The sequence below is a fragment of the Scyliorhinus canicula genome, chromosome 18, assembly GCF_902713615.1.
Source record: "Scyliorhinus canicula chromosome 18, sScyCan1.1, whole genome shotgun sequence".
Classification (NCBI taxonomy): Eukaryota; Metazoa; Chordata; class Chondrichthyes; order Carcharhiniformes; family Scyliorhinidae; genus Scyliorhinus; species Scyliorhinus canicula.
In genome coordinates, this window is record NC_052163.1 from 64,073,013 (window position 1) to 64,097,119 (window position 24,107).

The 24,107-nt window shown below is 48.8% G+C and overlaps 1 protein-coding gene across 1 annotated transcript in view; it reads right to left on the bottom strand.

Annotated features, from left to right (window-relative positions):
• The window catches only part of LOC119953719 (transient receptor potential cation channel subfamily V member 6-like), a gene marked incomplete at its 5' end in the record, with an annotated part of 155,606 nt that overhangs the window by 31,121 nt on the left and 100,378 nt on the right, over window positions 1-24,107 (bottom strand). The window contains 3 exons of the mRNA XM_038778267.1: window positions 9,677-9,849; window positions 12,253-12,351; window positions 18,823-18,963. Coding sequence (XP_038634195.1) covers window positions 9,677-9,849; window positions 12,253-12,351; window positions 18,823-18,963 — 413 coding nt within the window. The remainder of the gene's footprint in view (window positions 1-9,676; window positions 9,850-12,252; window positions 12,352-18,822; window positions 18,964-24,107) is intronic.

Below are 24,107 nucleotides of genomic sequence, written 5' to 3' on the forward strand. Positions count from 1 at the left end.
ATGACTTTAATCAGCTCCTCATATAACAATGCACACTGGACAGTGGTTAGCACTGCTGCCTCACAGCACCAGGGATCCGGGTTTGATTTCGACCTTGGGTGACTGTCTGTGTGGAGTTTGTACATCCTCCCCCCGTATCTTGGACTACGTTGGGACTAACAACATAGGTAAAGTTAGGGTGGAGGACCTGTTCGGGGACTATCAAGCACTAGGAAGAAAATTGAAATACAGGTCCTCAAGGGTCATAATCCCCGGATTACTGCCCGAGCCACGTGCCAATTGGCATAGGGACAAGAAAATTAGGGAAGTAAACACGTGGCTAAGGGATTGGTGTGGGAAAGAGGGATTCCACTTCATGGGACATTGGCATCAGTTTTGGAACCGGGGGGATCTGTACCGTTGGGACGGTCTTCACCTGAACCGATCTGGAACCAGTGTTCTAGCAAAGAGGATAAATAGGGTGGTCAGTAGGACTTTAAACTTCTGAGTTGGGGGAAGGGAAAGTGAAAGCGACAGGGAGCATGGAGTTAAATGGCAAGATACGCAGGAGGATAACATGTAGGCAGGTGGATTTAAGCTTGATGCAGACTAGGAATTCAACAAAAAGGAAGGATAACTTTGGACATCTTAGGACTTCCAATATCTGTAATGATAAGAAAGTTAGCATTAAGGTACTTTACCTGAATGCTCGTAGCATTTGTAACAAAGTAGACGAACTAATGGCACAGATCATCGTGAATGATTATGATGTGGTAGGCATCACAGAGACATGGCTGCAGGGGGTTCAGGACTGGCAGTTAAACATCCAAGGATATACAACCTATCGAAAAGACAGGGAGGTGGGCCGAGGGGGTGGGGTTGCCTTGTTAGTTAAGAACAAAATTAAATCTATGGCACTAAACGACATAGGGTCGGATGATGTGGAGTCTGTGTGGGTGGAATTGAGGAACCACAAAGGCAAAAAAACCATAATGGGAGTTATGTACAGACCTCCTAACAGTGGTCAGGACCAGGGGCGCAACATGTACCGGGAAATAGAAAAGGCATGTCAGAAAGGCAAGGTCACGGTGATCATGGGGGATTTCAATATGCAGGTGGATTGGGTAAATAACGTAGCCAGTGGATCCAAAGAAAAGGAATTCATGGAATGCTTACAAGATGGCTTTTTGGAACAGCTTGTCATGGAGCCCACAAGGGAGCAGGCTATTCTGGACCTAGTGCTATGTAATGAACCAGACTTTATAAAAGATCTTAAAGTAAGGGAACACTTAGGAAGCAGCGATCATAATATGGTTGAGTTCAGTCTGCAGTTTGAAAGAGAGAAGGCAAAATCGGATGTAAATAAAGGTAATTACGAGGGCATGAGAGAGGAACTGGCGAAAATCGACTGGAAGCAGACCCTAGTGGGGAAGACAGCAGAGCAAAAATGGCAGGAGTTTGTATGCATAATTGAGGACACTGTACAGAGGTTCATCCCCAAGAAAAGAAAGATTATCCGGGGAGGGATTAGACAGCCATGGCTGACAAAGGAGGTCAGGAAATGTATCAAAGAAAAAGAGAGATCCTATAAAATGGCCAAAAGCACTGGGAAATCAGAAGATTGGGAAGGCTACAAAAACAAACAGAGGTTAACAAAGAGACAAATAAGGAAGGAGAGGATCAAATATGAAGGCAGGCTAGCCAGTAATATAAGAAATGATAGTAAAAGTTTCTTTCAATACATAAGAAACAAACAACAGGCCAAAGTAGACATTGGGCCAATTCAAACTGATTCCGGAAGGCTAGTGATGGGAGACGAGGAAATGGCTGGAGAACTTAATAAGTACTTTGCATCTGTCTTCACAGTGGAAGACATGAGTAATATCCCAAAAATTATAGAGGGTCAGGGGGCTGAGTTGAGTATGGTTGCCATTACAAAAGAGATGGTGCTAAAAAAGCTAAAAGGTCTTAAAATTGACAAATCTCCTGGCCCCGATGTGCTACACCCTAGAGTTCTGAGAGAGGTGGCTAAAGAAATAGCGGAAGCGTTGGTTGAGATCTTTCAAAAATCACTGGAGTCAGGGAAAGTCCCGGACGATTGGAAGATCGCTGTTGTAACCCCCTTGTTCAAGAAAGGATCAAGACAAAAGATGGAAAATTATAGGCCAATTAGCCTAACCTCGGTTGTTGGTAAAATTCTAGAATCGATCGTTAAGGATGAGATTTCTAAATTCTTGGAAGAGCAGGGTCGGATTAGAACAAGTCAACATGGATTTAGTAAGGGGAGGTCGTGCCTGACGAACCTGTTAGAATTCTTTGAGGAGGTGACAAGTAGGTTAGACCAGGGAAACCCAGTGGATGTGGTCTATCTGGATTTCCAAAAGGCCTTTGATAAGGTGCCACACAGGAGGCTGCTGAGTAAGGTGAAGGCCCATGGTGTTTGAGGTGAGCTACTGGCATGGGTTGAGGATTGGCTGTCTGACAGAAGGCAGAGAGTTGGGATAAAAGGTTATTTTTCGGAATGGCAGCCGGTGGCCAGCGGTGTCCCACAGGGTTCAGTATTGGGGCCGCAGCTGTTCACCATATATATATATATATATATTTTTTTTTTAAAATTTAGATTACCCAATTATCTTTTCCAATTAAGGGGGCAATTTAGCGTGGCCAATCTACCTACTCTGCACATTTTTGGGTTGTGGGGGTCAAACCCACGCAGACATGGGGAGAATGTGCAAACTCCACACGGACAGTGACCCAGAGCCGGGATCGAACCTGGGACCTCAGCGCCGTGAGGCGGTTGCGCTAACCACTCGGCCACCGTGCTGCCCGCGCCATATATATTAATGATCTGGATGAAGGGACTGGGGGCATTCTAGCGAAGTTTGCCGATGATACGAAGTTAGGTGGTCAGGCAGGTAGTGCTGAGGAAGTGGGGAGGCTGCAGAAGGATCTAGACAGTTTGGGAGAGTGGTGCAGGAAATGGCTGATGCAATTCAACGTGAGAAAATGTGAGGTCTTGCACTTTGGAAAAAAGAATCCAAGCATAGACTACTTTCTAAACGGTGAGAAAATTCATAATGCCAAAGTACAAAGGGATCTGGGAGTGCTAGTCGAGGATTCCCTAAAGGTAAACATGCAGGTTGAATCTGTGATTAAGAAAGCGAATGCAATGTTGTCATTTATCTCAAGAGGGCTGGAATATAAAAGCAGCGATGTGCTACTGAGCCTTTATAAGGCTCTGGTTAGGCCCCATTTGGAGTACTGTGTCCAGTTTTGGGCCCCACATCTCAGGAAGGACATACTGGCACTGGAGCGTGTCCAGCGGAGATTCACACGGATGATCCCTGGAATGGCGGGTCTAACATATGATGAACGGCTGAGGATCCTGGGATTGTATTCATTGGAGTTTAGAAGGTTAAGGGGAGATCTAATAGAAACTTACAAGATGATACATGGCTTAGAAAGGGTGGACACAAAGAAACTGTTTCCGTTAGGCGAGGAGACGAGGACCCGTGGGCACAGCCTTAGAATTAGAGGGGGTAAATTCAGAACAGAAATGCGGAGACATTTCTTCAGCCAGAGAGTGGTGGGCCTGTGGAATTCATTGCCGCGGAGTGCAGTGGAGGCCGGGACGCTAAATGGCTTCAAGGCAGAGATAGATAAATTCTTGATGTCGCGAGGAATTAAGGGCTACGGGGAGAATGCTGGTAGGTGGAGTTGAAATGCTCATCAGCCATGATTGAATGGCGGAGTGGACTCGATGGGCCGAATGGCCTTACTTCCACTCCTATGTCTTATGGTCTTATCTTTGTGGGTTTCCTCTGGGTGCTCCGGTTTCCTCCCACATTCCAAAGATGTGAAGGTTAGGTGGATTGGCCATGATCAATGCGTGGGGTTGCAGGATAGGGCTCTTCTTGTCCTTGACCACCACCCAACTGCTTGGCATTCGTTTGAGATTTGTGTATATTCATTTCCAAGTCTGCTCTGTCGTTTTTTAAAAGCAGAGTGCTCTTTTGGAGAGTGGGTGCACACTCGATGGGCCGAATGGCATCCTTTTGCACTGTAGAAGGGTGCCTAATGTCCCAATTGTTGAAGGTATTACTTGGCGTGAAACTGAACCAGGCCAAAGACAGGTCTTCTCTTCGGTCAATGTCGAGTTAGTTGAGCTCAGTTGGAGAGCTACGATTGATGTCAATTCTCTGGATGAAGGGATGTGAGGAGTCGAATGCACAGAAAGAAGATGTTCTGTGCTTGCATTTATATTCCACATGAGCATTATCCCAACCCTCTTCATCTAATCCATATATCCTGGGTGGGATTCCCGCCCCGCTGCACCAGACTCCTGGTACGGTGGGCCCCCAGGATTCTCTGTCTCGCCAGCTGGCCAATGTGGTTTCCCATTGGGAATTCTCTGGTCCAACCGGCAGTGCACCCCGCCATGGGTTTCTCAGTGGCATGGGGTGGCTTCAATTGGAATTCCCATTGACAGTGGCGGGAGCAGGGAATCCCACTGCCAACGAAAGGCGCGCCATCTCCCACTGTGGAAAAACCCATCCTATAATTCTGATGCCTAGCTTCAGTCTCCACCAAAGTTGGAAGCATCATCTCAGTGTCCGGCCATTAAACTCTTTCAGCGTTTGAAAGACATCTATTAGATCGTGGGTGAGATTTATCAGCCTTATTGCGCCTGACTCGGTGTCGTGATGAGGCCGTTGAATCTCGCGAGAGGCCCCTCGTGAGATTTGCGACGCTTGAGATGTCTTGCAGTGATGTACCGTCAATTACCACGAGACGAGGTGGAACAATCGAGGCTTTATTGAGCAAGATGTTGTGCCTCCTGTAGCTGGAACCAGAATGGCTGCAGCGCAGGAGAGCACACACTTTTAGACGCCGCCTACTGGGCGGAGCCAGCAGGCAGGGATTTACCATCGTACCTCTAATATATGGGCAGTGCTATAATACAGATAATATACCACTAGTGGTGTTCACCACACGCGGATTCAACCCAACCTCACGAGACATGCAATCTGGATCTCACCCTCAGTGGGTGAGATCCAGATCAGCATATTTAAATTAGCAATTAGGCTCATTTAAATATGCATGCGTTAGATTTTCCTGGTGCCCGGAAACTACTGGCCTGCTCAGCAAGAACCTGCCAGGGCGCCATTTAACACTGGACCACACAAATGAGAACCAGTTGTAACGATATCTGGGAGGTCTCCAAGGCCACTGGAGACCTCTGGGTGATCGGAGATAGGGCTGGCTGGCCCCTTGGCTTGCCTTCTGGCACACAGGCACCTTAGCCCTGTCACTCTACATTGTTAAGGTACCTGGGTGGCACAGCTAATCTGGCAGAGAAAGTGACAGGGTGCCCAGGTGGCACTGCCAAGGGTCTGGGGCCAAGGGAAGCCATGCCCATGAATGGGGGGATGAGGGGTGGTATGGAGGGCGGAGGGGTGAAGGGCGGTTTGAAAAGGCCTCATAAAGGTTGGGGGGGGGGAGGTTTAAGGGTGGGGATCCTGAAAAGGTGGGATGAAAGGGGGGTGGGGAGTCCTGAAATCATAGTGGGGTGTCCTCACTTGGGAGGGTGTGGTGTTATAGCCATGTTTGTGTGGGGGGGGGGGGGGGGGTGAAATTGCCATGGGTGTGGGTTGTAAGGGACCCTCAAACTTACTTAGAGATCGGGGCAAAATGGCGGCCTGATCTCGGAGGAGCCAGTCTTGCCGGTGAGTGCAGCTCCCCAGTGATGAAAACTTTTTTTAGCATGGGCTGGACCCGGGCGAAACTCACCAAGGCCCCAAAAAATGACGAAGGGTGTAATTTAATGGCTACGCTGTGCTAAAGCAAGAGTGCGACGGGGCCGGTAAAATGCGGGAGAGGCCAAATTCGAGAACCACACCAGTCGCTAATCTGTTTGCAATCAGTTTGAGACTGGAACATGTCCCGCAGTGTCTCGTCAAGGTCCTCTTGATACTGGCTCACGTCTCCCAGTGACTGGGACACGTTGTCAAGGCGCTCAGCAATGGCTGACACTGATTGATTCACGCCCTGTACACCTCCACACATGCTGCCAACGTTGCACACCATACTCTCCACTGCAGTCACCACCCTAATAGTACTGGCCTCGGTGCCATGCATTACCGGTGCCATCTCCTGTACCCGTAGCCTCCGGACTCCTCTATTCGACTATGGACCTGCTGGAGGGTCGCTGACAACCCCCCTCTCAATCTCTCGACCGCACTCAAGTGTCAGCACCATCTCCGGGTAAACCTGGTCCAGAGGCCCAGCATATCATAGATTATCATAGAATTTACAGTGCAGAAGGAGGCCATTCGGCCCATCGAGTATGCACTGGCTCTTGGAAAGAGCACCCTACCCAAGGTCAACACCTCCACCCTACCCCATAACCCAGTAACCCCACCCAACACTAAGGGCAATTTTGTACACTAAGGACAATTTATCATGGCCAATCCACCTAACCCGCACATCTTTGGACTGTGGGAGGAAACCGGAGGAAACCCACGCACACACGGGGAGGATGTGCGGACTCCGCACAGACAGTGACCCAAGTAGGAATCGAACCTGGGACCCTGGAACTGTGAAGCAATTGTGCTATCCACAATGCTACCGTGCTGCCCTCTGATCCAGCAGACCTCTGACTCTTGATTCGCCTGTGCTTTCCTGCCCCCGTCTGATGTGCATCAGTAACTGTGAGCTGCTCACCATAATATGCCCCAGAAGCCCGACCACTACCATTGCCCACCGAGGTGTGTGTCTCTGTGCAGGTGGAGGGCGTGGATGACAGCTGTGACGCATCGATGGTGGCATTCCTGGAGCTCTCCTCCGAGGTGTTCTCATAGGAGGCGGGGGGAGTTGGGGGGCACCCCAGGTGGGCCGGCACCATCAGACGAGGATGGTGCAGGAGAATGGACATGTGTTCAGTGGGAGGGATGGGTCAGTCAATATGGCAATATCAACTCACATGTGACAGGTCACCTGGGTGGGGGCCAGTGCATCCTACCATCTGCACCGAATGCCGATTTCTACATTGGTGACAGATTTGTCCTTAGCCACATCAATAACCTCCAGGGTTCATTCCTCACAGGGGTTGAGGACTCTGCAGCCGGCGTAAAAACACTGGCGTTTCACTCCCGAGTTTCTGATTAAACAGATCAGCTAATACACTCAGCTTCAGGGGGCTTGCAGGGACCCAGAGCCATTCACACAGCTTTAGCTGCGGATACTGCTCCCACACTTCTGGTTTGGCGGACTTGCACCGCGGAGGCCTCCCCAATTGGCCGCGCGCCCGAAGATCCAACCGGCTCGATCTGTCCCCCGGCCACCCATAAGGCCCCCCCTCCTGGTGTCCGATCCCTCCAGCCCCCACCAGGGCCGTCGCAGACTGAGTCTACAGCTGCCATGCGAGCTTCCCGAACGGCAATAGGTGGTTAGAACCACGCAGTCGGGAACTTGTCCGGTTGGGAGCAGAGGATCGCTGGATGGGCCTCTGGCTATGGCCCCCCAGCCGGGCGGAGTACCCAACGAACATGCCTATTCTTGGGTCTCAGAGAATCGTCGGATCGGCGCCAGGCCTGATTTCAGCGTGAAAATGGATTCTCCGCCCCCACGCTAAACACGATTTTGACGCGGGGCTGTGGAGTATCCAGCCTCTGATGTCTACTTCCCTACTGCCCATCTGGGCCATCTCCCGTCTGTTGTGGGCCAACTTCTCCTGCAGGGACACAGAGGGGACATCGTTAGCCACACGCATCGTTCAACGTGGGCAGGTTTGGGGGTGGGAGGTTGTGGAGATGGCATGTTTCCGGTGGGTGGAATGGGGAGTATGGAGGGGGGGTGCTGTGGGCGGCACTGCTGGACATGTGGGGGCCGGGGCACGAAACAGTGCTGGCCATATTCTCATGGGGGTGGGGTGGATCGGGGCCCGCTTCCAACTAAACCCCCGTGTGGCCCGGTGTAAGTCGTTGATCTTCTTGCGGCACTGGGTGCCAGTCCTCCTGGTCACACTCCCTGAGCTGTCGGCCGCTGCCACTTCCTCCCAGGTGGCATTGGCTGCCCTGTGGCTGACCCTCCGAGACTCTCGGGGGAACAGGGCATCCCGTCTGGCATCCCAATTCATGGGGTTGGTCATCCTGGAGGCATGGCTGTGAGCTGAATGGGGTTGGCTGTGCAGGATCGGTTTAGGTGCTGCTGTCCCTTGTCAGCAGGAGGCTGGCGAGTGCAGTTCCAGTGAATCAGCCGGCAAGACCATCATTTGTGGCGTGAAGCCCTTGGGGCCTCAATAAGTGGACATTAATGTTTTGTACCGTTGATGGCCTCGCCGGGCCAAACGCCGGGAGATCGTGGCAGTTCCCACTCGCCACCACACTTAGAAACTTTTCCATATCATTGCACCCTAATTGTGGGTGAATACCGGTGTGGATCTCACCCAAAACGCTGACCGGAAACACCCTGTCAAACTCACCCAAAATGACACTTCTAAATCATTCGGTTGAATTCCGCCCCATCTTTGTCTTCTCTTTTCAAGTGAAAAGAGCCCCTTTTCTGATAGTTATAACTTCTCAGTTCTCATATCTGTGGTATTATCATAACTGTCAGCATTACATGGGTTAATGTAGTACCATGAATAGCCACTAGAGGGAGCCGCAGAGAGGACTATATGAAGCAGTGATGCTAGACCTTCGGGGAGGAGTGTCAGCAGGAGATAGCGAGGGAAGGTCATCAGAGCAGTTAGTGTGAGAAGGTTAGATTATAGGTATACCAGTGACTGAGGTTAGCAGTAGGTGAGTGTATTTAGATGTTATTGATCCATTCTGTATTCTGATAAGGACTTAGTGCCAAAACCCAATTTAGTAGTGTAAATTAAATCATAGTTTTGTTCAAGTCAAAGCTATACTGTGGTCCTTGTGGAACAGTACGCCAACCATCCTAAATAAGCAACTCAATGAACACCACAATATCCATGTAAATCTTGCTTGCAGATTCTCCAGGTTTCAGTATTAACCAAGGTTTTAGGAAAGTTAACCATGACTCCTTTGCTTTGTGATGAGACCAACAATTTACGCGACACGTGGTTAGAAGTGAACAGTGGTTTTAATCGTCTTACAACAGAGCCTGCCTGTGACGAGATGAACTCCAGATGAACTGGCAGGCAGACTCTCAGCATCAACCTTTATACATTCGGTTAAGGGGAGGAGCCATGGGTCAAGCCATGGGCGGAGCCAAGGGTGGAGCCCAATACAAGCTCCTCATCTCCCCCTATGGATAGAGCCGCGCAACTACACGTGATCCAATACAACAGGCTCAACACATGTTGTACAATACAGTGTGGATTATTAGTATTTATAATTCACCACACTTTGCATTTCTAACCCTCCAGAAAAGGAAAGACAAATCTGTCACTGTCCTCAATCTCTGATTGTTGCGATTTTTCTTTCCTCTCCTGGAACGTCAGAGAGTGTGAAACTTTTGGGAGTGGACAACGGCAGTTTTGGTAGTGACACTGGCATTGTTGGATTTCCTCCCAACATTCACTTGCTAGGTTTGAACACAAAGAGCATCACATGGACAACGTGATGGAACATGCAGTATCAGTGGAACCGTATCATCAATGCCATGAGGAGAGAATAGGAGACAAATATGGACAGAGGCAATTTATAGAAGAACAGAAGTTCCTGACCTGAATATTCCCTTCGACAGCTGCAAGTTTGATGGGGGTCAGTCTGTACCTATTGACGATCATGTCAACTGCAGTCTCATTCTCCGGTTTGTCGTAGGACAGAATTAAATCATACATCTGTGGGATGAGGGGACCTTTTGGTTGGAGCACCAGAACATGGAGAACAGTGTTACCTGAGAAAGGGAGACATCAGGATTGAGGGCTTTCTACTGTGTGGGAAAGATTCTCCCTCACATCCCTGCCAATGAAACTCCTTACTCCCTCAGGTCATCTCCCCCCACCACCCACTGGATGTTCAGTCTTCAATGGAACCACCTCCAACTCATAATCACATTAATGAAAAGAAGATGAAGGCCGAAATTTTCCAGCCATTGGGATCCTCTTTCCCCGCTGGCAGCACACCCCCGCCCACGGGCCCACGGGTGTCCCGGTGGTTTCAATGGGAAATCCCATTGACAAGCAGTGGGAGTAGAGTGGAGAATCCAACTTCCAGCGAACAGCACGCTGCTGAGGAACACACGGTTGGGGGACCAGAGATCACCCTAAGCTTCCCTGAAGCTCAGTAGTTAAACTACCATTCTTGGATCAGAGTGGATAAGTTCCCATTCTAACTCCAGTCATATTCCAGAACCTTGAGTACATTTTCCGGCCTAACACTCCACTGTGGACTGAGGGGAATGTTGCACTGTCAGAGGTGCTGTCTTTCAGCCGAGACATTGAACTGAGGCGGTTTTAGTTCCAAGAAGCTTAACACAATCTTAATTTTAGACTCAAAATGCTGGATTTCCATGTGGCTACTGGACTCATAACATTGTAACTTGGAAACTGACTGCTGCATAGCAGTAAATGTGGCACGCTGGATGTACATCCACATTGCAATAATTCCTAGCTCTTTGCAAATAACATAACAATCTAACAGAGGCCGTGTCTCCTCACTCAGGTGGGTGCATTCAAAGAAGAGCAGGGGAGTTGACACTTATCTCCTAACCAACATCACTAAATCAAAACATCTCACTTTGCTTTCTGTATAAATGCGTTTTCTTTGCTTCCTTAGAGGTTTATCATCTCACTCAGGAATGGCTGCAGTTCTATGATGGTTATTAATACAAAATGTGGCAGCCATTTTGTACCCAACCGGAGCTCACAAACAGCGAATCGGTTACTGGCTAATTAATCTGTTTTAATTTGCATTGGTAGAGGGAGGAATGTTGGCCAGTACACCAGGTGAACTCTTTGTTCCTGCCAGGAACGCTATGGATCCTTAATATCTTCCTGCATCACTGTCAGCAGCAGACAAAGCCTCAATTTAGTGTCTCATCAAACTAACAAATCAGATAGGGCTGACCTTTAACCTCAATGTGAATGGTTGCCAAAGGAAGAATGAACTTGTCTCTTTGGCGACCACAGCACATTTCCCAAAGCATTATACACTCCATTAAATATTTTTGAAGTGTGGTATTGTTGGAAATGTGGCTCCCAATTTGCACTCAGGACCTTGATCCAACAACTCATCTGAAAGATGGCCCATTGGATAGTGCAGCACTCTTTCAGCACTGTGTTGGAGCATCAGCCTGGATTTTATCCTCGAGCCTATGGAATTGGAACTGAACCCTCCACCTTGTCACTCAGATGAGAGGGTGACCAACTGACCCTGTGCTGAGACCTCCTGAGCATTTCCTAATCACAGCCTGTGAGGGGCCCATTACTCCTGGCAAAAGTGGCAGCCAATGCATGTGGGGGTCAGGGGGAGGTAAATATGTTTCTAACCTGCCCACCTCAAAGAGTTCATAATCCTTATATTGGCTGGAATTCTCCGGCCTGGCGATTCACTTTTCCCTCCAGCAACGCACCACCGCCCATGGGTTTCCCGGAGATATGGAGTGGCATCAAAGGGAAATCTCATTCACAAGTGGTGGGAAGAGAGAATCCCACTGGCAGCGCACGGTGATTGGATGACAAACACAGAGCTGGGGGGGGGGGGGGGGGGGGAACCGGAAAATCCAGCCCATTAACTCTGTAAGAGTGTGTTGGTGCAATGGTGTCTACAGGGCGGGGGTGGGTGGTGTTACGGGGGACGGGAAGGAGTTTGGAGGTTTGGCCAAGTTTGAGTTGCAGGAAGCCTTGAATCCTAATCTAAAGTACAGCGCCCGGGAAAGTGGGAAACCTGCTGAGTCAGATGGAAGACAGAATGCTGGCTCTTGCTTTATATTTTCCAGCTTCCAGGATCAGGATGGCGTAGTCACTGCCAAGGCGGTTTACCAAGGGCACGGTAGCGATGATATTGATTTCTGACAGAATGGTGAAATGGGCTGAAGCAAACAATACGGACTGTCCAATCACTGTTGACGACCAAGTTCGCTCACAGCATTCATATCCAGTCAAACAATTAACGTGAGCAGAGCAGGGTAATGTTATTTGAATGCACAAGGAGCCTTTCTGTCAGCCAATGTAGTGTAAACATACACAGCATCACTCTCAGTCTTGGTTTGTCATCCCAGGATAAAAAAACCATTGAGGAATATTCCTCCATCGTCTCAACGACTCAGTGATGAAATCAAAAGTGAAGAGCCTCTTACCCAGGTGATCCTGTGCCCTAATGTCAGCCCCGTTTTCAATCAGAATCCGGACGATCTCTTCATTCCCAACACAAGCAGCGAAAGACAACACGTGCTCACCTGGGCAAAGAAATACAGTCAGAAATGAAAACTAGATTAACACAGCTGGATGGGAGTTCTTCTGCTCTCATATTTCTAGCAATGGGTTAAACCAAGGAGTTATGATCTTGGAGCTCAGCAATTACGGGGAACATCAGGGAACACGTTTTCACACAAAGTGGTATTATTTGTATTAATTTCTGAAATTTACAATGAAAGCCTTATCACCATTTACATGTAAAGTACAATATTGGAGCCTGTTTCTCCTTTTCTTATCTTTATTGGTCCCTGTTTCTTACCTCCATCTTCATCCCTTACAGGGAACTTTGTTTTTTTTAACTTCTCCCTATATTCTCCTGTCTTTTTTTCCAACTTATCCCTGTATCCCTCACTTCTCCCAGGCTTTTGCACCCTTTATGTGTTTTTGCACAGACACATGAGGCCCTTGTCTTCAACTCCGTAGTCGGCATCTCCAATTTCCAAAGAACCCGGGATCTCCTGTGCAGGAATCGGCCAGGAAAGGCCTGCACATGTGCGGTTCGGAATGTTTGGTGTTGTTAATCCGAACCATGCATGCACTGGCCAGCATGGGTCACAGGCGGGCAGTTCTTAGGCGCATGATTAAGGTTAAGAAATTCCAAACCGCCCACGTGCAGCCCATTCTCAATCAGCACATGCGTGGGTTCATCAGGACTTGGGGATGCCAAAGATTAGATTTAATTTATTTTCATTAACGTTTAATCATTTTGATCCTTCTTTACGGCACATTTGTGGGGCCTCCACAACACACCACTGGTTGAGAACCTCTGATTAAATTGAATGGTTCTGCTGGCTTGAAGGGCTGAATGGCCTTCTCCATTTCTAATGTTCTGCGAAAGAGCGGCAATGATGAAAGAAAGGAAGAACTTTGTTTTGTAACATGTCTTATTGCATTCTCAAGACAGACAACAGCCAATGAATTGCTTTATGAAGTGCAGCCACTGCTGTTTTTCAGGAAAATCATCAGCTAATGTGCACATTGCAAGATGCCACAAATTGCAATTGATGAAAGACATGTTAGTGAGTTTTTGTTGTATTGGTTTATGGAACAATGTTCATCAGTGCATCAGGACAACTCTGAATGCTTCAAATAGCACCAAGGAATTGTTAATATCTACCCGAACGATAGGAAACACTGACGATCCATCATTTCACTGTCTCACCTAAAACTACCAGTTATAAAAAATATTGATGGCATGGAACTTTTCTTTCTTCTTTCATTGAATGAGAGTGCAGCTGCCATGACCAGCATTTGTTAACGATCATTACTTGCTCTTCAGAAGGTGGTGGTGAGCTGTCTTCTTGACCCGCTGCAGTCCATGTGGTTTAGGTACTGTCATAATATACACACAGGTATATGATGGTGCACAGAAAGGCATTGATTGACACACAGGATGACCAATCAACACACAGAACACAGCAGCCAATCACCAGACAGGACACGGCCACTATAAAGCCAGAGGGCACTAGTTTTCCCGCTCTCTCGGGATCCAGCCTCTGAGACAGTCAGAGCCCGTGAGCAACAACTAGAACACACACCATGTGGTAGTCAGTAAGTCTGGTCAGGTTAGCCTCAGGTCTCCAGTCAGCTCAGCATAGTGTCAACCCACAGTTAAAGTATGTATAATAGTTAAGAGTTCAATAAAATAGAGTTGCATTTCTTCAAGTGTTGGAAGCCCGTCTCTCTCTCCACTGCAGTAAACGCAGTCCTCGCAGACCCAGCTTACCCAATACATCAGGTACACCCACAGTGTTGTCAGGGAGGGAGTTCCAGGACGTTGACGCAGCAACAATGAAGGAACGCCGATATATTTCCAAGCCGGATATGTGTGGCTTCGAAGGGAACTTGCAGCTGCTTTTTGTCTTCCAGGTGGTAGAGTTGTGGGTTTGGAAGGTGCTGTGAAGGTGTGTTCCTGCAGTGCATGTAGCAGATGGTACACATGGCTGCCACATGGTTTGAATATCTAAGGTAGTGAATGAGGGGCTGATTAAGCGGCTGCTTTGTCCTGGATGGTGCTAATCTTCTTGAGTGTTGTTGGAACTGCACTCACCCAACCCAGTGGGGAATATTCCATCACATTCCTGACTTGTGCCTTGCAGATTGTGGACAGACTCTGGGAAGTCAGGAGGTGAGTTACGTGCTGCACGATTCCTAGCCTCTGACCTATTTTTGTAGCCACAGTATTTATACAGCTTGTCTAGTTCATACTCTGGTCAATGGTAACCCCACAACGTTGATAGTAGAGGATTCACCTCCAACTACTACAGCCATCTTTCCTTGTGGCTCCAACCGATGGAGAATTTCCCCCTGATTCCCATTGACTTGGCTCCTTGATGCCATATTCGGTAAAATGCGGCCTTGGTGTCATGGATAGTGACACTCACCTCACCTCTGAAGGTCAGCTTTTTTGTCGGTGTTTGAACTAAGGCTGTAATGAGGTCAGGACTGAGTGACCCTGACGGAACCCAAACTGAGTGTCAATGAGCAGGCTATTGTTGAGTTAGTGCTGTTTGACAAAGTGCTGTTGAAGACCCCTTCCATCAGTGACTGATGATCGAAACTGCACTGGGAGGAACTTCTTCACCCAAAGGGTTGTGAATCTATGGAATTCCTTGCCCAGTGAAGCAGTTGAGGCTCCTTCATTACATGTTTTTAAGGTAAAGATAGATAGTTTTTTGAAGAATAAAGGGATTAAGGGTTATGGTGTTCGGGCCGGAAAGTGGAGCTGAGTCCACAAAAGATCAGCCATGATCTAATTGAATGGCGGAGCAGGCTCGAGGGGCCAGATGGCCTACTCCTGCTCCTAGTTCTTATGTTCTTATGTTCTTATGTTCTTATGATGGGGTGGTAATTGGTTGGGTTGGATTTGTCCTGCTTTTTGAATAAAGAACAGAGGTGGATTTACAATGAAACATCAGCTCCGTGACATAGGGCCCCAAGTAACAAGGGGCGCCAAAATGCTTCTTCAAGGGGAGGTCATGTCTGACAAATCTGTCAGAGTTCTTTGAGGAGGTAACAAGTAAGTTGGACAAAGGAGAACCAGTGGGCGTGATTTATTTAAATTTCCAGAAGGCTTTTGACAAGGTGCCGCAAAGGAGACTATTAAATACGTTAAGAGCCCATGGTGTTAAGGGTAAGATCCTGGCATGGATAGATTGGCTGACTGGCAGAAGACAGAGAGTGGGGATAAAGGGGTCTTTTTCAGGATGGCAGCCGGTGCCTCGTGGTGTGCCTCAGGGGTCTGTGTTGGGACCACAACTTTTCACAATATATATTAATGATCCGGAAGAAGGAACCAAAGGCACAGTGTAGAAGGGTAGGTAGTATTGAGGAAGCAGGGGGGTAGCTTGGACTTGGACAGGCTAGGAGAGTGGGCAAAGAAGTGGCAGATGGAATACAAAGTGTGAGGTTATGCACTTTAGAAGGAGGAATGGAGGCATAGACTATTTTCTAAATGGAGAAATGCTTAGGATATCAGAAGCACAGGGGACTTGGGAGTCCTTGTTCAAGATTCTCGTAAGGTTAACATGCAGGTTCAGTTGGCAGTTAGGAAGGCAAATGCAATGTTAGCATTCATGTCAAGAGGGCTAGAATACAAGAGCAGTGATGTACTTCTCAGGCTATATAAGGCTCTGGTCAGACCCCATTGCAGTATTATGAGCAGTTTTGTTTCCTGTATCTAAGGAAGGATGTGCTGGCCTTGGAAAGGGTCCAGAGGAGGTTCACAAGAGTGATCCCTGGAATGAAGAGCTTGTCGTATGAGGAATAGTTGAGGACTCTGGGAATGCACTCATTGGAGTTTAGAAGGATGAAGGGGGATCTTATTCAAAATTACAGGATACTGCGAGGCCTGGATAGAGTGGACGTGGAGAGAATGTTTCCACTTGTAGTTAAAATTAGAACCAGAGGGCACAATCTCAGATTATGGGGTGACCCTTTAAAACAGAGATGAAGAGGAACTTCTTCAGCCAGAGGGTGGTGAATCTGTGGAACTCATTGAGCAGAAGGCTGTGGAGGCCAAATCACTGAATGTCTTTAAGACAGAGAAAGATAGGATCTTGATTAATAAGGAAATCAGGGGTTATGGGAGAAGGCAGGAGAATGGGGATGAGAAAAATATCAGCCATGATTGAATGGCGGAGCAGACTCGATGGGCCGAGTGGCCTAATTCTGCTCCTATGTCTTATGATCTTATAGTATTTACCTTTGTCAGAGATGGAGGGAATGCATTTTTGTGAAAGGGATGTCAATTCATTGGCTGCTTTGTCCTGGATAGTGTTGAGCTTCTTGAGTGTTGTTGGAGCTGCACTCATCCAGACAAATGGAGAGCATTCTATTACACTCCTGACTTGTGCCTTGTTGATGGTGGACAGGCTTTGGGAGGTGAGTTACTCATTGCAGAGTTCCCACTTCTGGATTGTTCATATAGCCAGAATATTTTTTATGGCTGGTCCAATTGGATCTCAGGATGTTGATAGTGGGAGATTCAATGATATTAATGTCATTCAATGTCTAGGAGAGATGGTTAGATTCTTTCTTACTGGAGAATGTAATTGTCTGGCCTTGGAAGGACTGAATATCAGTCATGAGCTAATAACTGTGCTTAGACAGTGCATAATTGAACTGTATAGCAACGTGTAAGCTCCTGTGTTGTGAAAGGAATTTAATGTTTTTGCAATAAGCTTGAATTGATTTAATATAATTCATGGCCGTCTTCGTCAGTTCGCTGCTGAAAGGATGTCTGATCAACAGCACTGCACCCTCCACAAATGCTGGGGCCAGGAGACAGGTTTAGAATCCAGGACAGGTAGAATGGGGATTAGACACCAGTTGCTGCCCAATGAACTGAGTGAGCCTATTTGGTCAGAGATGTGGTTTATGAAGGACCATGTACAGTGATAGGGAGATGGTAAGGGTGAGGGGAGAGACGTAAGAGGGAATTTCAGAGCATAGGGCCTGGATCAGTGGTTCTGAAACATGGATCCACAGATCCCTGGTGATTCATACAGACTGTCTGGGGTTTGCATCATAACGTGAAAGTGCATACCCAGCAAGGCTGGTCTTTTGGTTTGGATGCCCCTCAAATCCGCAATGCTGCACACGTATTGAATGTCCCGATCGGAGTTTCAAACCTGAAATTGTTCCCTCCTGCGCTTTTCATTCCATAGCTTTCTTTTCAGCTCAGCCCATTCCCATTCGAAGTTTCATCCTTGATCACCTTGAGCTCATCCAATCCTCTAATGTCTATGTCGAGCCTCGCACCAAGAACCCTTCACCCAGCACTATTGTATTCACTGATGCAATAGCACCTGGATAATGCCTCCGATTTCAAAATATCAATTCCTATGATACAAATCTCTCCACGGCCTTGCCCCTCCCTATCTCTGTAACCTCCTCCAGTCGCACAACCCTCTGGACATTTGTGATGCTCCAAATCTGGTTCCTGCCCAACACCATTGCCTTTGCCCCAACATTGGCAGCTGTGACTTCCACTGTGAGGCCCTTAACACAGGAATTCCCTGCCGAACTCTTTCAATTTCTTTACCTCCCTTTTCCTTTTTTTAAGTAAGAAGTCTTACAACACCAGGTTAAAGTCCAACAGGTTTGTTTCAAATACCAGCTTTCGGAGCACTGCTCCTTCCTCAGGTGAATCTTTTTTTTAAGGCATGTGTGACCAAGTCATCCGTCTGAATATCATCTTATATTGTTCAATGCCAGGCTTTGTTTGATTCCTGTGAAGTGCTTCGGGATATATTACTGAACCTAGGTGCTAAATAGATGTCAGATGCTGTTTAAATTCAACATATATAGATGTGCACATGCAATGCCAAGGCATATAAGGCTATGGGCCGAGAGTTAGAAAATTGAATTAGAATTGTTGGTTGGTTGCTTTTGACCAGCACAGATACGATGGCTGAAGTGCCGTTTCTATGTTGTAGTCCTTTATGGCTCTATATATTGTGGTGTTCTTTGTGGTTCAGATCCGAGGATGGTTGTATTGAACAAAGCTAAAAATGTATTTACACTACTTAATTGAATTCAACTCTTACTTCTATATAATAAACAATTGACAATAAACATACAATCTACTCTAATCTACCACTAATCTCTACACTAAAACAATAACTATGATCTGCTCTCACTCACACTATCTTTCCTACAGTCTTTCATCTAGTCTTCTCCTCAACACTCTCCCAGAAAGCTTAGCATCATGCTTTATATAGTTGTGTATCTAGCTCCCTTCAGTGGTTGATTCAGACATAACATTAACCCTTACAGTTCTGTACATTTCTTATAATGTCACATATATGTCTTTGGCTTTCCAGCATATGTCTGCTGGGAATGTCTGTCGATGGTCAGGCTTCAAGAAACTGTGATTGCCTGGTCAGTAAAGTGGGTCAAGCTCCATTCAGTGACACTGAATACTAGGTCTGAATGGATGCTGCACTCACCGTAATAAATGATACTTCTGCTGCTTTTCCGGAAGAATGTCCCAGTTGCTCGAGGTGTTACCACATCAGCTCCACGGTTTATCAGTTCTTTAACGAGACCCACATTCTGATTGGCCACAGCGATGTGAAGGGCTGTTTCCCCTATTTGGCAAAATTATCTCTAATTATTTCTGAATTCTGTATGCATTCACAGAGACATCAATAACTTCAGCCAAAATTACACACATGACCAACACTCTCAAACAGTATAGATTACCTCACTCACTACACGTCTCCTACTCCTCACTCACTACCCATTCCCCTCCTCACTCACTATCCATCCCCACTCATCACTCACTACCCATCCACCATGCCACACTCACTACCCATCACCCATTCCTCATTCACTACCCATCCACCATGCCTCACTCACTACCCATCACCCACTCCTCATTCACTACCCATCCACCATGCCACACTCACTACCCATCACCCACTCCTCATTCACTACCCATTCACCATGCCTCGCTCACTACCCATCCCCACTCGTCACTCACTACCTATCCACCATGCCACACTCACTACCCATCACCCACTCCTCATTCACTACCCATCCACCATGCCTCACTCACTACCCATCCCCACTCGTCACTTACTACCTATCACCCACTCCTCACTCACAACCCATCCCCACTCCTCACTCACTACCATCCATCATGCCTCACTCACTACCCATCCCCACTCCTCACTCACTACCTATTCCTCACTCCTCACTCACTACTCATCCATACTCCCCACTCACTACCCATCCCCACTCCTCACTCACTAACGAAGTAGAAAGGGTTGAGAGCCTCAAGATTTGAGGTGTACAGATCACCAACAGCCTGTCCTGGCCCCCCCATGCCGACACTATAGTTAAGAAAACCCACTAACGGCTCTACTTTCTCAGAAGACTAAGGAAATTTGGTATGTCAGCTACGACCCTCACCAACGTCTACAGATGCACCATAGAAAGCATTCTTTCTGTTTGTATGACAGCTTGGTATGGAGCCTGCTCTGCCCAAGACCGCAGGAAACTACAAAAGGTAGTGAATGTAGCCCAATCCATCATTCAAACCAGCCTCCCATCCATTGACTCTGTCTATAATTCCCAGCTGCCTCAGAAAGGCAGCCAGCATAATTAAGGACCCCACTCACCCCGGACATACTCTCTTCCACCTTCTTCCGTCAGGAAAAATATACTAAAGTTTGAGGTCACATATCAACCGAATCAAGAACTGCTTCTTCCCTACTACCATCAGTTTTGAATGCACCAACCTCGTATTAAGTTGATCTTTTCTCTTGACCTGGCTATAACTGTAACATTATATTCTGCAGTCTCTCCTTCCTTCCCTATGTACGGTATGCATTGTTTGTACAGCATGCAAGGAACAATACTTTTCACTGTGTACTAATACATGCGACAATAATAAATGAAATCAAATCAAATCAATTCCCCCACTCCTCACTCACTAACCATCCCCATGCCTCACTCACTACCCATCCCCCACTCCTCACTCACTACCCATCCCCATTCCTCACTCACTACCCATCCCCCACTCCTCACTCACTACCCATCCCCATTCCTCACTCACTACCCATCCCCCACTCCTCACTCACTACCCATCTCTCAGACGTCACACACTACCCATCCCCCATTCCTCACTCACTACCCTTGAAAGGGGTTTTGGTTTGATTGGATTTGGGGTTGAATTGGAACAGGTAAGGGGGGTTCATTAAGAGCTATATACATAGATGACTGTAGCTTTGATAATAAATTCTTGCTAAGTGTTTTACATATGTGAACTACATTCTGATAATAAACTTTGTTTTGATAAAAGTGCCTCGGAAGTCTGATGCATCACATTGTAAGTGATGGCTCTTGTCTCATCCTAGCCAAATTCAACATAAAAGTTATTGGTCAGGTGAGCTTCATAATACACTTTGGAGTTTCTAAGCCCTGGCCTATAACAAGGGAATAACACTGGTTTCATTGGCTGGGATTCTCCAATCCTGCGGCCATGTTCTGACGCCGGCATGAAAAGCGGCGCCAACCTCTCCGGCTTCATTGGCCCCTGATAATTAGGAATGCTCCCCTTCCGAGGGGGCTAGGTCGGCGCTGGAGTGGTCCCCGCAACTCCAGCCAGCGTGGAACCGAAGGCGTGATTCCGCGCATGCGCATGGGTTCATGTCTCCGCGCTGGCCCCTGGGCACTATGGCGGAGCCCTACAGGGACCCAGCGCAGAGGAACATAGGCCCCCACGGAACCAGCCTGCCCACCGATCAGTAGGCCCCGATAGCGGGACAGGCCACCGTGGAGGCCCCCCCACCCCCCTAGGACGGCCCCCGCAGACACACCTTCAAGGTTCCGCCGTGTGGGACCTGAGTAACCCACGGCGGTGAGATGCAGCCGAACTCAGCAGCCACTCGGCCCATTGGGGCCAGTAGAATCACTGGGGGGCCACATTCAACGGCCCCCTGCTGGGGTGGCGGTGATCCCGCAGGTGCCTGAGAATCGGCTGGGGAGAATCGGGAAACCGGCATCGGGGCTGCAGGGCACGACTCTCGCGTCGTCCTGGGGATTCTCTGCCCCGTCGCTGGGTCGGAGAATCCCGGCCATTATCTTTGAGGTTCTGCAGTTGCAACACATTACCTCTCCTGCTCATTTTTAATATGTTTCAATTAATTTATTATTATTTTCAAAATTAATTTATAATCAATGAATCTGACCATGTCCATTGGGTTACACTACTGCCAGCTAACCTTACTAATTAGTAATAAAACCTAATAATTACTGGTCCATTAACTAGGTTTTGAAAGATGGTTAGGCAAATTACTCACCAACCAATCACTGACCTGATAAAAGCGAATTGCTGCAGTTGCTGGAATCTGAAACCCTTTCCTCCTTCCTTTTTACCTCCTGTACTCTCCATGTTCTCAAATTCACACACTGTGAATAGCTGTGCTCGGTGATGTTGTCTCTGAATTTGCTTACTTCATCTGCTTAGCATAATTCACCTCTATTTCTTCCCCAATATCTCACTCTGTGACCAGCTGCATTCTGTGACCAGCTGCACTCTGTGACCAGCTGCATTCTGTGACCAGCTGCACTCTGTGACCAGCTGCACTCTGTGACCAGCTGCACTCTGTGACCAGCTGCACTCTGTGACCAGCTGCACTCTGTGGTGAGCTGCACTCTGTGGGAGCTGCACTCTGTGACCAGCTGCACTCTGTGACCAGCTGCACTCTGTGACCAGCTGCATTCTGTGACCAGCTGCGCTCTGTGACCAGCTGCGCTCTGTGACCAGCTGCACTCTGTGACCAGCTGCATTCTGTGGCCAGCTGCACTCTGTGACCAGCTGCACTCTGTGGTGAGCTGCACTCTGTGACCAGCTGCACTCTGTGGGAGCTGCACTCTGTGACCAGCTGCACTCTGTGACCAGCTGCACTCTGTGACCAGCTGCACTCTGTGGTGAGCTGCACTCTGTGACCAGCTGCGCTCTGTGACCAGCTGCACTCTGTGGGAGCTGCACTCTGTGACCAGCTGCACTCTGTGACCAGCTGCACTCTGTGGTGAGCTGCACTCTGTGGCCAGCTGCACTCTGTGGGAGCTGCACTCTGTGACCAGCTGCACTCTGTTACCAGCTGCACTCTGTGACCAGCTGCACTCTGTGACCAGCTGCACTCTGTGACCAGCTGCATTCTGTGGCCAGCTGCACTGTGACCAGCTGCATTCTGTGACCAGCTGCACTCTGTGGTGAGCTGCACTCTGTGACCAGCTGCAGTCTGTGGCCAGCTGCAGTCTGTGGCCAGCTGCACTCTGTGACCAGCTGCAGTCTGTGGCCAGCTGCACTGTGACCAGCTGCAGTCTGTGGCCAGCTGCACTGTGACCAGCTGCATTCTGTGACCAGCTGCACTCTGTGGTGAGCTGCACTCTGTGACCAGCTGCACTCTGTGGTGAGCTGCACTCTGTGGGAGCTGCACTCTGTGGGAGCTGCACTCTGTGGGAGCTGCACTCTGTGACCAGCTGCAGTCTGTGGCCAGCTGCAGTCTGTGGCCAGCTGCAGTCTGTGGCCAGCTGCACTCTGTGACCAGCTGCAGTCTGTGGCCAGCTGCACTGTGACCAGCTGCATTCTGTGACCAGCTGCACTCTGTGGTGAGCTGCACTCTGTGAGCAGCTGCACTCTGTGACCAGCTGCACTCTGTGGTGAGCTGCACTCTGTGACCAGCTGCACTCTGTGGTGAGCTGCACTCTGTGGGAGCTGCACTCTGTGGGAGCTGCACTCTGTGGGAGCTGCACTCTGTGACCAGCTGCAGTCTGTGGCCAGCTGCACTCTGTGAGCAGCTGCACTCTTTGGTGAGCTGCATTCTGTGGGAGCTGCACTCTGTGACCAGCTGCACTCTGTGGGAGCTGCACTCTGTGACCAGCTGCACTCTGTGACCAGCTGCACTCTGTGACCAGCTGCACTCTGTGACCAGCTGCACTCTGTGACTAGCTGCACTCTGTGACCAGCTGCAGTCTGTGGTAAGCTGCACTCTGTGGGAGCTGCACTCTGTGGGAGCTGCACTCTGTGACCAGCTGCAGTCTGTGACCAGCTGCACTCTGTGGGAGCTGCACTCTGTGGGAGCTGCACTCTGTGACCAGCTGCACTCTGTGACCAGCTGCGCTCTGTGACCAGCTGCACTCTGTGACCGCTGCGCTCTCTGGGAGCTGCATTCTGTGACCAGCTGCACTCTGTGGGAGCTGCACTCTGTGGGAGCTGCACTCTGTGACCAGCTGCACTCTGTGACCAGCTGCACTCTGTGGGAGCTGCACTCTGTGGGAGCTGCACTCTGTGACCAGCTGCACTCTGTGACCAGCTGCATTCTGTGACCAGCTGCATTCTGTGGGAGCTGCACTCTGTGACCAGCTGCACTCTGTGGGAGCTGCACTCTGTGACCAGCTGCACTCTGTGACCAGCTGCAGTCTGTGACCAGCTGCACTCTGTGGGAGCTGCACTCTGTGACCAGCTGCACTCTGTGACCAGCTGCACTCTGTGACTAGCTGCACTCTGTGACCAGCTGCAGTCTGTGGTAAGCTGCACTCTGTGGGAGCTGCACTCTGTGGGAGCTGCACTCTGTGACCAGCTGCAGTCTGTGACCAGCTGCACTCTGTGGGAGCTGCACTCTGTGGGAGCTGCACTCTGTGACCAGCTGCACTCTGTGACCAGCTGCAGTCTGTGGTAAGCTGCACTCTGTGGGAGCTGCACTCTGTGGGAGCTGCACTC